Source organism: Mytilus californianus, unplaced genomic scaffold, assembly GCF_021869535.1.
Source record: "Mytilus californianus isolate M0D057914Y unplaced genomic scaffold, xbMytCali1.0.p SCAF_3, whole genome shotgun sequence".
Classification (NCBI taxonomy): Eukaryota; Metazoa; Mollusca; class Bivalvia; order Mytilida; family Mytilidae; genus Mytilus; species Mytilus californianus.
In genome coordinates this window covers 48,767,910-48,786,153 of record NW_026262679.1, presented here as the reverse complement: position 1 = coordinate 48,786,153, position 18,244 = coordinate 48,767,910, and the positions used below count along the sequence as shown (strand labels likewise).

Genomic DNA, 18,244 nt, shown 5'->3' with positions numbered 1-18,244 from the left:
TGCCCCTTTTTGGCCCCCAATTCCTAAACAGTTGGGACCATGGGCGCATTACGTTTGTGTGCATTTGGGGATTAATATTTTTTACGTTTGCACACAGCTTTTGATTACATTTGCTCTGCATTTATTTTACAGGTAAACTCGGGTAAAAATAAAGGTAATATACATATGAATAATATAAAAATATAAATATTACTATAATTTGTTAATTTTCATAATAAATATGACTACCGGGTATGTAGGTTATTAATTTTAAAAATATTTGTTAATTCAAGTTATATATTTTTCATATTGAATTCTAAGTGTTTAATATAAGAACAAAGAATGTGAAATTGGATTGTGTTTGAAGAAATTCTTTAGTTTGGCATTTCTTAAAAAAGGAAATGTTTGAAGATGTTCCAAATGATCAGCGTTGTGTGAAGTTTGCAGATTATCTAGTAGAAATTTACATTCCCCAAGTCTTTGGGCATCACTACCATCAGCAGAATCCAGGCGTACTACAAATGGCCCATAATCATTTCATGCTCACTACAATGAGCCATTTTATTCTGCACATCCATGTATTTTTGTGTTTCTTGACACTATTCTAAAATTCCAGACCACCACATACATCAAACTAAGAGGGCTTGATACACCAGCAGTAGTGCGTAGAAGTGAAAAAGAGAAAACAGATTATTTGATGGAGCAATTCAGAAAATACCAGGATGTAGAAGTTAACAGACTTTCATTTCTCAAAGCAATTGGCTTCAAATTTTCGGCATGTAACAACATGTAAAGTCATGTACTATCAGTACTTTTACTGTTTAGATTAGCTATGTTTTAACATTTTTATCTGTACTTACAGAAGGGGTACTTGTACTTGTAAATAATTGAATAAATTAATAAATAAATATCATTACCTGTATTTACCAGTATTTACCTGAGTTTACCTAAGTTTACCTGTCAAATAAATGCGCGCAAATGTAATCAAAAGCTGCGCACAAACGCAATGGTAATGCGCGCAAATGTAATGCACCGGGGACCATAACCCCCAAAATCAATCCCAACCTTCCTTTTGTGGTATTAAACCTTGTGTTTAAATTTCATAGAATTCCATTCACTTATACTTAAGTTATTGTCCAGAAACCAAATGTCTTCGGACGACGACGACGATGAGATAGCAATAAACGAACGAAAATTTTATGCTATCATATAAAAATGCTATTTATTTTTTTATCTCCACTGATTTAAATAAAACAGACAATACAATAAATATCTAATCTAATATAATTCACATTTATAAATATATCTAATAAACATATACCGGTAAGATATCTTAAAGACTAGAAAACTGACATTTCATCAGGGGCCCCGCTACAACACATGTACATCCTACATTGTAAGCAACTATCATGTTCATGGGTAATTGTTTTACACCAGGAATTAATTCATGATCTGTTCTTTATAAATTATAAAGTTTTGGTAAAATCCATCCACAAAATATTTTTGACGTTTTGTAAATGGTGGGCAACCATTAGTTTTTGACACAGGATGAAGTTAACCGTTTAGAATAGCAAATTATACCTACATACTGGGAGTAATATCTATTGATACCAACTAATTAGAAATCCTAGTAAAAAAAAACAGTGGTTTCTCATTTTTAAAAATAAAATGTTTTAACCACAATTTTGAAATTTTACACTGGTGTTTTTTTTCCTTAAGAACTACTTGCTGAACACATTACTGCCTGACAGTCACAGGCACTTGTCTTTGAAAAAAAATACCTATATACTTTAATATAACATGTTATATTAAGGTATATAGGAAAGAAAAATTTCAGAGACAAGTGCCTGTGCTGACAGTTAAGATTCTTTAGATCTGTTGATATCGACTGGGATGCAAATGTCATGGAATACAAGTTCAAAATGCCAGGAAGAAACATTCTGGCATATGATTTTTGCTGGGAAAAATATTACATATTATATGTAATATTTTTCCCAGCAAAAATAATATGCCCAGAATGCTATTATTTGTTACCGACAAAATAAATGACATAGAATTTTAATTTAAACAGAAACAGGTGGTTCAATTTAATAAAGAAAAATTTCAGAAACCTATCGTAACATTTTAATTTTAATGAAACTAGAGGCTCTAAAGAACCTGTGTCGCTCACCTTGGTCTATGTGCATATTAAACAAAGGACACAGATGGATTCATGACAAAATTGTGTTTGTAGATCTTACTTTACTGAACATTCTTGCTCCTTACTATTATCTCTATCTATAATGAACTTGGCCCAGTAGTTACAGTGGAAAATATTTTGTAAAAATTTACAAAAATTTATGAAAATTGTAAAAAATTGACTATAAAGGGCAATTACTCCTTAAGGGGTCAATTGACAATTTTGGTCATGTTGACTTATTTGTAGATCTTACTTTGCTGTACATTATTGCTGTTTACAGTTTACCTCTATCTATAATAATATTCAAGATAATAACCAAAAGCTGCAAAATTTTCTTAAAATTACCAATTCAAGGGCAGCAACCCAACAACGTGTTGCCTGATTGGTCTGAAAATTTCAGGGCAGATAGATCTTGACCTAATGACCAATTTTATCTAGTCAGATTTGCTATCAATGCTTTGGTTTCAGAGATATTAGCCAAAAACTGCATTTTACCCTATGTACTGTATTTAGCCATGTCGGCCATCTTGGTTCGCGGGCGGGGTCAGCGGACACATTTTTTAAACTAGATACCCTAATGATGATTGTGGACAAGTTTGGTTAAATTTGTCTTAGTAGTTTCAGAGGAGAAGATTTTTGTAAAAGATTACAAAAATTTACGAAAAATGGTTAAAAATTGACTATAAAGGGCAATAACTCCTTAAGGGGTCAACTGACCATTTTGGTCAAGTTGACTTATTTGTAGATCTTACTTTGCTGAACATTATTGCTGTTTACAGTTTATCTCTATCTATAATAATATTCAAGATAATAACCAAAAACGGCAAAATTTCCTTAAAATTACCAATTCAAGGGCAGCAACCCAACAACGGGTTATCCGATTCATCTGAAAATTTCAGGGCAGATAGATCTTGACCTGATAAACAATTTTACCCATGTCAGATTTGCTCTAAATGCTTTGGTATCAGAGATATAAGCCAAAATCTACATTTTACCCCTATGTTCTATTTTTAGCCATGGCGGCCATCTTGGTTGGTTGGCCAGGTCACCGGACAAATTTTTTTAACTAGATACCCCAATGATGATTGTGGCCAAGTTTGGTCAAATTTGGCCCAGTAGTTTCAGAGGAGAAGATTTTTGTAAAAGTTTACGGACGACGGACGCAAAGTGATGAGAAAAGCTCACTTGACCTTTCAGGTCAGGTGAGCTAAAAAGGTGTTTTAAGTGTTATAATAAAGTTTTTTTTATTTACGAGTTTGTAGATCAGTATAAATTAATAAATGGTCACTATTGGTACATCTATTTCATGAAAGTCTAATCAATCCAATTTCTTTTTTTTAGCAAAATATATGTGTGTACAGTATCAGGTTACTACATATTTCAAATTATATTTTTTAATTTTTGGGATTGCCTTGGAATCTGCAAAATGGTTAAAAATATAGAGATGTGTCTTTTTTGTTAAGTACTTATAATCTATCCTCTTACCATGGTTACTATGATTAAGGTTACTGTCTTGGGAAAGACTATATTTTTTTGAAACTTCTTCAAATGGTGTATAAAAATATATTTTATTTAGGAAGATCTTTGAAAATGTTTGACTATTTGAACTAATTTAATGGCTACCAATACAACATCTTTATCCCTGCAATTTGGCACACACAATACAAAATACTGCTTTAATATTGGTAACAGGACAGAAAATACAAGTTACAGGATAGAACTTCATTAAGTGATATAGTGTACATGTATATCATGTATACATTTGTATATACATGTATATATCCTAAAGGTACTTTCCTGTTACCAACAACATAATGACAACAGTAAATCAATATGTGAGGGAAGTGTACGATGTATTTGATGTTGGGTTTATTAGAAAGAGTTAAAAAATACTGAATATTATGATTCGGTATCTTAGACCATAGATATAATAGCAATAGATAAAGTACTCAGAATATATCACACTGAGCCCCATGTAGTTTCCTTTGAAATATCAAACGCACGGCACGGCGTGAAGTGGTGTAGATGATATCTGCCGACATCCTCCCAATAGACTAATTTCTTATCATAATTATATTTAAATTATCGGGCACGCGTCTTATCAGCTGATAATTAATATGCGTTACCTGTCTCAAGTAAAAATATGCTGTGAGGCGGTAGCAATGAAAAGCGTCTGGTTGTAAAAACTGTTCGGATTGTAATTTATTTGGAGAAATCGGTCAACAAATAAAAAGGTTATGCTGTTGTTGAAATAATAGAATAGAGAAATTATGGAAAATGGACTTAACAGGCACGTAAAATTAAATTGCCATAGCACTTGCATCGGTTGCACTCGGGAAATAAGACCTGTATGATTGACAAGAGGAGACATATCAACTACTGATGGTATACGTGGTTAAGAGGTTGAACCTGGTCGAATTTTTCTATGGCGAGTTAAAGACAATTCTTTTTTATCGAGATTCAAAACAGTATAATCACATTTTAGACCAGAAAAAAGAAATTATTATATTTTAGAACACAAAAAAAGTGTTGAAACTTTCTGTCGTAACGGTAACACGAAGTTTTTGAAAAATAAAGAGAAAAAAATGAATACATTATAAATTTTAAAACGCCGTTTGGTGAAGAAAACGTAAGTGGTGGACATACTGAATACATTAAATAATTGGGAAATAGCACAATTATTATGTCTCTGATTTTTTTTCTTTTATATATATAATACTTTTCCGCTTACATTTTTGTTGTTGCTTGTTTTGCAATTAAATAGCGGATGGTTTAATCTGATTGTCGATTTCATTTTTGAAGTAAACAATATATATCCTTCTTAGAATTGTGTTAGGGGTGTTATTCGTACTATAAATACGGCTATATAACCCTCCGTAAGTCTGCCCGTTTAGTTGTCAACGTACTTTTTGTGTACTTTATTTTTATAACTTCTTTGGTTTGGTATGAAACTAGTTGTGTATTTTCTATTACTGTGATTTATTATATGATCGTTGATTTCACAACGTTCGGTGGAAAATATTTGATGAATATTCAGGACTTATAAGAACAATGTAATTATACATCGATCACCTTGACTTGTATTTTAAGCACGTATATAAACATTCAAAAAAAAAAATGATGTACCGGAAGATAACGATAACTACCGAACTTGTCCGAAGAATGACATATTACTCTCCCAATTCACAATTTATTAGATATCGATAGACGGCAATTGCCAATGAAGGCTAATTAACACCAAGCGTGACATGTATATAATAAGAGGGTGAAAAAATTTCGGCAAATATCATCTGCTTTTGATGTGGGTTCAGTACTTTATCTATGGCTATTATATCTATGCTTAGACTCACCTGGCTGGTAGTTATTTTTACAACATTTTCACGCTAAGTTTAAGAGGCTTTTTTCGGTACAACATGAACATGGAAAAATTAACTGACAATCTACATTTGTATCAATACACAGAAAGAAAATATATAGAAGTTATTTTTTCTTGAAAACCACTTCATTGTTCATGAAAAACAATCTTGCTGCTTAAAATTTTGTCCATACCTTATACTATAGTAAAAGAATTCTTATGTAAATCATGTAAATGGTAACAGGATAGGCAAAATAATGCACAACCTAGGATCAAATAATATTTGAAAATATTTTTGTTTGACATCGATCATTAAAATTGCATTTTTTATATGTTGTTCAGAAGTATTGTGTTTTTTGATGTTTTTATAAATAATTATAGTTTTATTAAATTTGACTTTTTCAAAATACACTTTTTTTTCAAATTTTAGAGGAACTTCTGGTAGTATTTTCAGGAGGAACAATTATATCCCAGTGGCGGATCCAGAAATTTTCATAAGGGGGGGGCACTGACTGCCTAAGAGGGGGCCCACTTCATTCATGCTTCAGTGATTCCTTAAATAATCAACAAAATTTTTCCCTCAAAAGGGCCCCCCCCCCTTAAATCCGCCTCTGGCTCTGTATCCTTCCATCCCCTAATTTTGTCATTAACCAAAATCAGTGAAAGTCTCCTTTCAGAATAAGGCTTTTATTTGTTGTTATTGTGGTCATTTCTATTTTTTTTAGTCCCACCCCGAATACCAACAGAAATAGCAACAGAAATCTTAGTTCATCAAATGGCCATCACCTTTAATGGCTTTATAAAGTGGAGATGTTGACAACAGAAGGTAAAATAGTTGTATTATTGCATCAAAAACAATGAATGTTTAAATGGACATTATGATTTATTAGATCTTTTTACAAAGTTCAAATAGCTTCAAAATTAAAACACAATTTTTCTTTTTATTCCTTTTTAAATTTCCCGCTATATAAAACTACCACGAGACGTCACATGATAAAAAATGGTGGCGACAATGAAAATGTTTTCCAAGTGTTTTATGAATCTTTTAGGAGCAATGCTGCTTATTTCTTTTGTGACAAAACCTTCAAACTGTGACAATTGTCCAAATGATACGTTTTCCAATTTTAAAGTTGGGAATCTATCACAATGGTAGGCGAACAATCACAGCAATCTTAAATATTTTCATATGGTTTCAGTTTCCTTGTTTTCTATTTTTAAAAACGTACTTGAATATGAGGCATTACCTTTATCTTGAGCAAAATATACGACTTCAGGTTTCTACACTACTTTTTTCCTCTGTTTACAATTTCGCTGACTCCATTATGACCTCATTTAGAAATCACATGACTACACATTGATGAAAACGTTATCTCCCTTTAATATTGCAGTTGAAAAGGGGGAGGGAGTTTTTTTTCTGATTTAAGCATTGTTCTCCTACATACACTTAATCTTCCTCCCTTGAACATTCCTGTGTTATTTTTAACAATAAATTTGCAAGAAAATTTCAAGGAAAATTACCATAACAAAACATGAACTGAAAAATTACATTTTAAAGCAGGTTATAAATTCATTTCATGTTTTGCAAAGGTATTAAAATGAAAGATAGTATTAGTCCAAAAAGTTATCACGTCGTGTGCGGTTTTTTAATATTTTATTGCTGGACGCCTCGGAAGTATCTAAAGCGAAAAAAAAGGTATAACATGATCACTGTGTAGTATTCTCTCAGTACCCAATTTGCACCAAAACAAATATCCAATTTGCACCCATTTTGCGAAAAAGCAACAGAAATCTTAGTCCAAAAAAGTATGATGTCTTAAAAGGCTATTTTAATATTTTTGCTGTAAGGCGTTTTTAGGAAGGCCTTCCGTAGAAAAGTAAAATACTTAAATAGCCTTCAAAGAGTTAAATATTAAAGAGTTATAATGGTGACCTATAGTTGTAAACTTTTAAGTTTGATGTCATTTGGTCTCTGATGGAGTCTCAGTTGTCTCATTGGAATTCATACCAGTGTTCAGTGCACATCTTATTTTTATATTTCAAAAGTTCGTAATTATTTCCGGACTTCAGAAATCTAGCTTACACGCTTTCTAAGAGACAAAACAATTTGTAATTTTAAATTTTGCCATAATGTGCATCTCTCAACATAACTAAATTTATTAAATTTTTATAAAACAATCACATTATATATGTCAACAGATAAAGTTTCCAGTGAAAAAAGTAAAATCTCATGAAGTACTTAGCATGCAATGTCCCAAAAAAGTCAAATTTTAAAGATGAGCTATTAAAATATATCACAGACATCCATTTCTACAATACATGGACTTTAATATAACAAAATATTCTACAATTGTTAAGAAATAAAACAAAGCATCAGTTATTTGACGTTATTTTATAATAGAAGTAATTTATTTATTATGAGAATAGATCCTTGTATTAAGATATTAAACAAAACTTTTGTATGTTTTGTGCCAAAGCAGCTCTATAATCAAATATACTTGCCAAAGCCAACATTTTTTGAATAGATATATATTAAAATTTTAGCTAAAGTCTTGCACTCGATTCAGGTATTTGTAGCCAACTAGTCAAAAATAATTTTAAGCAATTTAAAATGGCATTTAAGGGAATGACCATTTCATTTTCTGGGGGGCGGGCACAAAATGCAGGATATAATTTTGTATGATAGTGAAAATAAATTATGGCTCAGTAAAGCTGCAGAAAAAATAAGCATGCTTAGCTGCTGATCTACATGAAAATGAATAGTCGATCCGTATAAAATCCTCCTCCCCAGGAATAGCAAATGGTCATCCCCCAAAGACTTAATTGTTTATGGAGTTTAAAAATTATTTTTATCATTATTCTATTCAAAGCCGAATTAAACAAATCATAATTCTTTTCTATCAAATCATTTTGTAAAAGTATACAGAAAAAATATATTTTCCTGAAAATTTTTTGTGATGCAGAATTTAATAGCCAATACAGCTAGCTAGGAATCCTTATAAGAGATTCAAATTCTGGTGATGTGGGTGAAATCCAGAGTACATAATTTATTATGAAAAAATCTAAAATTGTTATTTGTAAAGTTATGTAATTAAGTCTTCCAATCAAAGTTCTTCTTCTTATTCTTCTTTATAACCTGAGAACAGTTAGTGATAGACACATGGGGTTCTTCATTAATGACCATTGAAACATATGGCCTACTGAAAGGTCAAAAGGTCAATGGTCAATTATGACCTTGAACTTTTTTTTCAATTTATTCAATAGGGAGAGTCTAAGAGGTTTATACTTATGGGGATATGTTTGGGAGACTTTGTAACAGCATCCTGTTACAATTATTTCTTGTTGGAAATGCAACAACTTGCTTTTCTTCTTATGTTTTTTTCATGAAAACTTAAAGATGTGTATGGCATTGATAACATGATTGATGAAGACTTCATTGGTGTTTCTGAAGGTCAAGCTGTGGATTTTTCAAAACATATACTAAAGTCATTTAAAAAAATATTGTATACTATCCCAAAAACATAAACCACCACAATTAGCTCTCAAAAGGAAAAGAATATGAAAAGATTTGAACCAAATAATACCCACTGCAATGCATGAGAAATTGGTTTAAAAGGCATTTTTGATAACATCATAACTGACTATATTTTTTTTTATAAAAATGGTACATATCTGAATGTACTTTTCATTATAAATTTTACAGTACATGTACATTTTATGCTATACGCCAGTTCTTTTATTGGACAATTCTTTGGTAGGCTTAATTCAAACTTGGTAGGTTCAGTTATCACTTATCATTATATCTAAAATTCTCTGTGCCAAAGTTTTAAAATTTTAATATGTTTTAGTTACTGGTCCTTTACATCACAGAAAGAAGGCATTGGTTGGAATCCATATAGAAACTGTACTGTATTCATGGGATTCTGTCATGGACTACAAACTAGTATGGAATGTGGAAATAGTTCTAGTATATGTGTGCAGACTTACAATGGAACTGGAGCAAAAATAACGAAAAATTACAGTGTAGGGAAAATACCTAACAAAAACCCCTATTCAACAATAAAAGGAAAGACAGGTAAATTACTGTATTTGATTTATACAAATCTTTTTTATTTATTGATAAAAATCATAAAGAAGTAAATTCGTTGCACTCTTTCAAAATTACAGTAGAAAAAAAGATCCATAGATGGCCTATTCCAAGAAAATATCTCGGCTTATCTATTACCGTTGGTTTTCCAGTGACAATCCAAAATATTATACATGTATATCTATTTGTAGTCAAATCTTGTCAGAAAACAGATGTGGAATCATTAGTTGGTAACATAAAAATGGAACCTTAACATACTTAAATCTTTTTAAATTTGTTGGCAAAACTAACATGTGATACCAATAATTTGGTAATAAATTTTACATTAATCTTAGTCAAATCTGTTTCATAAGGGTTTGTACAGTTGAATTTTTGTTATTTTTTTTGGTAGCCCTGAGTCTAATCATCTGTAAAGATTCAGTTTTCTGCAAGGGATATGTTCACTACTTTATCTTAATCATGAAATTATGGACACATTTTCAATTTAAATGTCAATGTAATATGTTATGAATTTGATTGATTTTTAGGTACTGACTTTAAAGCAAATTTTGACAGTGGGGCAAACTACACCATGAAAGATAACAAGACTATATGTGTGCTACAGTCAGAGGTGTATTTCCAATGCAATAGAAATATGAAATGGAAAACAGTAGATCCCGGTAAAACAGCATCACTGCCTTCTAACTATATAACTAATGTTACTTTTGATGAAAGTAAATGCAAGGTATTGTATAAATTTTATTTCTGATATAACACAAACACATTCAAACATATACATATAAATTTGTTTACCTTTTACTGTATGATATTTTCAATCTTGTATTCAAGAACCAAGTAGAGCAATTAATTTCCATTCAAAAAATCTTTACATCTGGAATTGAACAGACTATTTAAAATGTCTATCAAAACTGTATTGGTTCATGGATAGAGTTTCCATTTCATGTCAGAGATCTGTTTAATTTGAATGTAGATTTATACTCATACATGCCTTCAATGATTTTTTTCATTGGAAACTAAGAAAAGTTGTCAGAACTATTTTATTTTGGAATGAGACATTTTCAAATATTGTATAATTTTGTGATTTCTGTATAGCACCTTTATTTCTTTATTGGAAACCTTTAAGTGAAGGTTTTTCTTATTAAAGCATAGTATTTCAATCACACTAATATTAGACAAAATTGGAATCAAAAGTTAAAAATTTCATTTAAATAGTAGATTTTATCTTGTGAAATGAACAACCATTGAAATAAAAAAAGCATTTCCAATACACTTCTTTTTCAGTTTACTGTACATGTTCAGTATGAAGGAGCCTGTACAGCCATAGCGCCACCACAACCAGTACCAGAAGATAACAGTCTAAGTCTAGGGTCTATCTTAATTATTATGTAAGTCTAAGATCCCTGTAATGTTTATGGTTTGCCTGCCATAGAAGATGTAGAAACACATAGGGATGACATCTGATATCATAGCTGTTATATTTATTGTGTCTCCTCCCACCAAAGCTGTAATGTTGCATTTGGATAACTTCTGTCATCATCCATGTCACACTTTGATAATTTGCTTAATATGCAAAAAATATTTTTTCAGCATTCATCGAAAATTGAAGATTCTTCTACAGGAGTTGTGAACCTGATATTAAATTTTGATCAAAGTGGCTTTCTGGGTTTCACTTTCAAAAACATAAACTAAGCAGGGTTCGACTTTAACTTTTTTAACAATTTGCCACTTTCAAAAATTTGGTCAATAGACCATGATATTTATTTGTCCGAAAGAGAAAACCACTTGTCAATTTTGTACTTGCTAACGAAATTTCTGTCATGATGGATGCAAATTAATTTTGTAGAGTTCAGGTTTTCATTTCTGAATACAGTCAAACCTATATTTAGCAGTCACTCATGGGAAGTATCAAAAGTGACCGCTCAATTTAGAGAGGTGACCTTTTGAATGAGGTTCCAAAAAAAAATCTGATTCTGGCATCGCACATGGCCGGGATCGGGGCAAATTGTTTTGTATCGTTAGTGTAAGAAGACAAATAAAAAATGGCGGATTCCAGCGCTCTAAATTTTAAGAAAACATTTGAAATAGTTATATTCGAGGATCAATAAGTCGATGATGCAGTTTTCAGTGGAACTTGAACAGAGTGGAACACCAGAATTTCACTAATTCACCTCCTAATGTGCGATATCAGTTGCAAACGGGTTCTAATTCTCATTTTGACCTCGATACTGAACACACATATTTTCGTCATGATTATATTTTTGTTGTTTAAAACCAGAAAGTGACCATTGTTAAAAGTTGATTTGACGATTTCGGGTGAAAATTAGGTGACTGCTGACTGCCTTAGACAGGTGACGGCTGAAACGAGTTAAATTATATAGAGAAAACGTTTGGGAGGGTTTGAAAGTGACTGTTAGAGGCAGGTGACCGCTGAAACGAAGTGACCATTAAGGCAGATTTGACTGTACCACTGAAAAATTCCCCCAGTGTAAGCTGTCAAGTCCGTCTTGAGTTTGGGATCTATACTGATTTGGTTTTGATATGCATAATACTGCATAAGAAAACAGAATGTGGACACGTTTTTATCCACAAATAACTATAGAAATAAATTAGTGACTGAGCAGGAGAAGGCCTTATTAAACTTTTTTTATATATTTTTTTAATTTCCTGAATTTTGTATTTGTTTGAGATTTCAACATCGATGATATTATGATGATCTCAGTTTTATATTATTGTGTTGTGCATTCTTTAATAGATCCTTAAATAGCTAGGTCTCATATGAATGGTCGATAAAAAAATGTGCATCAAGAACTGAATCATACTCTTATTAGCCAACAGTATTGAATTGGCTTTGGTTAGACAGGAAAAATACTGAGTATACAAAAATTCAGTGAAATAGACGATATTGTCAAGGCTGATTGAGATGAACGATGATTTTTTGATAAAAAGAGAATTACTTGAGGCTAGATTCGGTATTTTTCCATGTTTTCAACTTATATTTTTTACATTTACTTTCACTTGTCATGGGCAATCAGACAATCATTAATGTTTGTTTCTTTTTCAGATTTGTAGTTGTTGTGTCAACATACTTTTTATTTGGCTGTACATTTAAATTTTGTTACGGATTCAGAGGCCCAGAAGTACTGCCACATTCCGAATTTTGGATAGATTTACCTGTTCTGATAACAGTTAGTATTTTATATTTCTTTTCATCTTGTCTGCAAAGAAAAATTCTTCATTCTTTCTATGTTGTCAACATTTAGGTTCAGTCATTGGTTTTTGGCCAGTTTGCAACGGAAATTGCTGAAGCAAGACATCCTACTTTCTGTCGTCTTTAACGGCGTCAACATTTAGATTCAGTCTGTGGTTAAAGATTTTAAGACATCAATAACTTTATCAAGCCTTCATTGAATTATTTGAAAAACTTGGACAGATGCTACTTTATAATCAAAAGACAGTATCCAGAGCAAAATTTGTTTATGCCCCACCTACGATAGTAGTAGGGGCATTATGTTTTCTGGTCTGTGCGTCCGTTCGTTTGTCCGTCTGTCTGTCCTGCTTCAGGTTAAAGTTTTTAGTCAAGGAAGTTTTTGATGAAGTTGAAGTCCAATCAACTTGAAACTTAGTACACATGTTCCCTATGATATGATCTTTCTAATTTTAATGCAAAATTAGAGTTTTGACCCCAATTTCACGGTCCACTGAACATTGAAAATGATAGTGCGAGTGGTGCATCTGTGTACTATGGACACATTCTTGTTTCTCCATATTTTACTAATAAAAGAGTTGTATTCACTATAGGTGTGGAAAATATCAGTGACATGTAAATAGGCGATACTAAAGAGTTGGAATTCTTTTAATTAGTTAATTAGCTTCGCTTGATTTTTTTAATCATTTAATCATAACAATTTAAAAAGAATTATGAAGTGTGCTCATTACTGAACTATGCATTAATTCTGTGAAAAACATTTTCATCAAGTGTTGTTTGACTTTTAATTTATTCAGGTTTTCTCTAACAATAGGTGGTTAGTCACATTCTACAAAATCATTGATGCATTACGTAAACAACACATGGCTAAATCAAACAGTGAACAAAACAAGAAATGAATACATCTTTATTATTAACAACAATATTAATTGTCATGATGAACATCTTTTAAATTTAAACAAACAAACATTCTTTCATGAATGGATCACAAAATGAATATAATTCCTGGATTTTGCATTGATATTACCGATGGTCAGTAACAGTCTGCTGCTGGTAAAAAGAAAAAAAACATGATCGACTTATATGAGGGTCAAGACTAAATCCTTAGATTTTTAAGCTAAAAAGGGCATCCGACTTGTAGTCGGATCGACTTTTACTCGAGTACCAACGGTAATGTTTTTGACAAAATTTCAAGTAAAAACAAGTGAAGTCACCATATGTGAAGGACAAAATTCACTTAGATAGAAATAAAGACAACCACTGACATTATTCCTAACATAGAGCAGACATATTTTCAATATTAAAATAAGGAGATGTTGTATGATTGCCAATGAGACAACTATCCACTAAAGTTCAAATGAAGTGGATGTAAGCAATTTCTGATCAAGCCTTTTATATTTCTAGAGTCGTCTTTAAATAACTTAACAAGGTATTCTGATGTTCATTTGTTTGCATGTCCTAACATTACAGAAATAATTAAAACATCTTTTGATGAAATTTTTATGGAATCAAAGGGCTATAAGGTCGTTTTTTATTCAGTTGAATATTATGTGATTTCAGACAAGACAAATGAAATTTTTTACATGAAAAAAGGGACATTTTCCCTTTGTCATACTGCTATTGGTCGGCTTGGACAAATTTCAATGAATCGTTTATATTGATGTTGAAAGAGAGTTTCATATTGTCAAAATCAAATGTTCAACTGTATTGCCTTTATTAATCTTCCAATACCACTGCATTTTTTAATGCATAATATTTTTCTAGATGTGTGTAACATAGTTTTTGTTGTGAATTTCTGAGAAAATAAATGCAAGTATTGGAAAAATGTATAGATTGCTTAGGGATGGGGATACTGTTCCTTGATTTTAAAAAGTCAATTATGAAATACAAAAAATGTGATCATATCTGAGTAAGATTTCATATGTTCTTTTATAGGATGGTATTGCCTTTACCCTAAAATGTGGCAAGACTGATATGACCAGGACTTACGATGGTATATGAAAAAATGACAGAACACAGGATCTAGAAATTAAATGGTTAACTAGATGTACAGATAACACGTCATTTGATTTGAAAGAATAGAAAAAACTACCATCAACAAAACATCTTTTGTTTAAAACTATTACTAGAGGATGATTTAGTGAGGCTATCCCTCTTAAAGTTTATGGCGTATTTTATGATGCATTTTTAAATTCAATTCAAATAATCCTATATTTAACATTATTTGGAAGTGCATCTGTTAACCAAAGGAATAGAATTATGAAAAAATGTTAAAAAAATTTATTTGCTTACACTTAACATACTTAAAATTATTTCTTTGAGAACATTTGAATACATGTTGTATTTAATTCTGTTCAACTTAAACAAGTGATTAGAAACTATTTAACTTGTATGTACTGATCATGAGGGCCAACAAAAATGCAATACATAAATGTATTTTATTTTCAGCTTAATTCAACCACCAGATCTACTTTGACAGTTGAACAACTGTTGTAAGATTGTCAGACTGTTTATAAAAAGCACAGAGAATATTTCTGATAGTTTTCAGAGCATTCTTATGTCATAAATTCCTCGTTTTTCACTAAAAAAAGTAGAATTTTGTACTTTCGAAGGCAAATTTCTACCAAACTGAACCCTTCAATCTATGATTTTTATAAATTGATGCAATTTAACAATTGTCCTTTGCATTTGGTCATGTGTGATCACATTAGAATGGGGGGAAATTGTTTTGATTCTGATCCCTTTAATACTTATTGCAAGTTTTTGAACTAAAGAAAAAAGTTGATGCATGACCATACTGTTCAACAATGGTTAAGCCAAATGTTCCAAGATGTGTAAATGAAACTATTTGGTATTTTAATTCTAAAAGGGACCATAGGAGACTTTGCATATTTATTGGCTAACCAATAAGATTATTTCTTATTTGGGTTGGATTTTTTTTGTGCATTAATTAAAGACTTATTATTTTCCTAAACCAAGTTACAAAGGGGAGGTAATATTGTGGACATCTGAAAGAAAATTTTATCCAATCTTGACCAGTTACTTGAGAGGGGATACTGACTTCAGGGAACATGTTAAAAGTTTTGAATTAGATAAAAACCCCATCATCTAAAGACAAAAGTACATGAAACCTGAGCTATATGATTTATTCTGGGGAATATGTGCTAATCTCCTTGATAATTCAGAATGTGTTTTAGAAAAGAGGATATGTATCTGCTCTATTTGTTATTGCTGCGAGAAGTTAGAATATAATCTAATAATTTTTTCTATTGTTGATAACCTTATGTTTACTTCTAGAGGTCATTTGGTTACCATTTTATTTATGTATTATTTATGAATTTGTTTTATTCTTATCATTAAAGGTCTTACTCCAAATTGAAGTATCCCCATTATTTGTAAATTATTTTATTTTAAAACAAAAAAGACAAAAGTAAAAGTTTGTATAACATGGAATTTCAAGATGTATTTAAATTACTTTTCTCTGAAATATCCAAAATACTGCAGCAAATAAAGAAGATACATAAAAAAATCAATGGTAGAATATTGGTATTCCCAAGTTTTATTTCTTTAACTTTTATTTGAAGTTTTCATGTGTTTTCATAGAAATAATGAGTACTTTATCAGATTGAATCTAAGATCTACTAATATTTCATTGATTTGTTAAAAGAAGATTATAGCAACGATCATATTATAACAAAAAACAGTAAACCAATTGCATAATATTTATATATATGTAAAACTGATACTTTTTTTTTTCAATTTATAAAAGAAAGAATTTCAGTACCAAAATCAATAATATGCATTTGGAAAAAATTGTAAGCTCATTCCAATTTAAAAAAAAAACACAAAAAAAAAAACGGTTGGCTGCTGAGAATGAATATCCCTTTATGATATTTATTGACTGCTTTGAAATACAAAATGTACAAAACCACCTCTCCTTATTTTGATAATGGTACTGGTATCAATAAATTGGTAAATAAATTTGAATTAAGCATAAAATGAATCTCTTGCCTTGGAAATATTTTCCTCATTCGAATCTGATAAACATTCCAATTTCATTCATAAACTCAAATTAGCAAATGTAATTGATTTTTTTTAATTTGCTAATATCTCATTTCTAAATGTTTTGTATAATGTTTATTTTAATAACATATTTATATATATGTTACTATTAGTGTTTGATAGTAAAAAATAAAAATTATTCTAAACTGTTTTGTATGGGTGATGCATTTGCAAGAATACCAAAAAACCAACTCCTCACACTATTACCATTATTGGTTTAATTTCTCTGCATGTAAGAAAACACGGTACTTTAAGAGTATCTTTTCTATAAATTTCACATATGACGTCATGCAGAGTACCGGTAGTGATTTCAAAGAACAGAAAAAAAAATTTTTTCTATGATATATTTTCTTTATAGTTTGGCTAATTTTATCAAGAAATAAAAAAAACGATTTGTTGAAGAACCTATCTGATTAAACTACTGTATAGAGTGGTCTCGGGAAATAAGATTAGATATACTTGTTGAAAAAAAAGTGTTTCATAAATAAAAATTTAACAAAAAAAACTATATGAAAGGAAAGTGCAGAGCCTTGCAAAAATCTTGAAGAAGTAGGTTATACAACAGTTGTTACTGTTCTGCAATATATTTTAAGTAGTTGCAAGGCATTACTGCATAGAACATTTTTTTTTATATGCCTTTAAAAGTTCTAAAATTCACCATTTCAGAATCATTGTTTCGTACCCCAAAATGAAAACAACAATGGTTTGGGATGTTGTAAGCCAATCACAGCCTTTTTGTACAGTTTTGAAAATATTACCCAGAATTCAATAAGATTCTGAAACGGCGAATTACAAATGTCTGCTTATGTAACTTCACTGGTTTCTTATTGTTTTCTACTATACTGATAATATATTTTTATTTGATATGAAAGTGCTGTTATAGACCTTGAAATATGCAAGGAGAGTTGAGACAGTTTTACATTGTTTTGTTATTATTATCTTTTTTTTTATAAATATGTTGTATTTTGAGTCATATATATGAAGCAAATAAATAAAAAAGTGACCTTAATATTTTTGTTTACAAATTTGAGGCTATGGATTGAGATTTCTGGCAATTAATTTTGAAATTTTCTAAAACTGTTATTCTAATCTAATTATATTTGGGTTCATATTTGAAGTCCCTATGTAAAGGTACTTATTAAACGAAATAACATGTGAGATATAAGATGCATCAAGTCAATACTAATCGGCATTTTATTTTATTGTATATGTCTATCTGAAAGCAACATTATAAGCTTAGAATCACACAACAGTAAACTCACCAGAAACAGTTTCAGCTCTCCTGGAGTACAATGTAATGTCTATAGATATATATGTTTTTTTGTTTTTATTTATACACTACATACAAAAGTTTATTTTAAATAAATAAATAAATGCTGA

General features: G+C 30.6%; 2 protein-coding genes across 2 annotated transcripts in view; one reads left to right on the top strand and one right to left on the bottom strand.

Annotated features, from left to right (window-relative positions):
* LOC127734760 (protein rolling stone-like) overlaps positions 1-6,856 on the bottom strand; it is a 20,597-nt gene extending 13,741 nt beyond the window's left edge. Inside the window, exon 1 of the mRNA XM_052244770.1 lies at positions 6,758-6,856. The gene's annotated coding sequence lies outside the window, so the exon portion shown is untranslated. The remainder of the gene's footprint in view (positions 1-6,757) is intronic.
* LOC127734761 (uncharacterized) lies at positions 6,482-18,244 on the top strand. Its single transcript, XM_052244771.1, has 6 exons — positions 6,482-6,662; positions 9,359-9,585; positions 10,125-10,321; positions 10,879-10,982; positions 12,659-12,782; positions 14,738-18,244. The coding sequence occupies exons 1-6, from the start codon at positions 6,514-6,516 to the stop codon at positions 14,801-14,803; spliced, it is 867 nt and encodes a 288-aa protein (XP_052100731.1). The 5' UTR covers positions 6,482-6,513; the 3' UTR covers positions 14,804-18,244.

Excerpts from the sequence above, each read along its gene's own strand:
- LOC127734761 (XM_052244771.1), top strand. The coding sequence starts at position 6,514 with ATGGTGGCGACAATGAAAATGTTTTCCAAGTGTTTTATGAATCTTTTA. Across the intron at positions 9,586-10,124 it reads AACAATAAAAGGAAAGACAG|GTACTGACTTTAAAGCAAAT; the intron begins GTAAATTACTGT and ends ATTGATTTTTAG. Across the intron at positions 10,983-12,658 it reads GGGTCTATCTTAATTATTAT|ATTTGTAGTTGTTGTGTCAA; the intron begins GTAAGTCTAAGA and ends TTTCTTTTTCAG.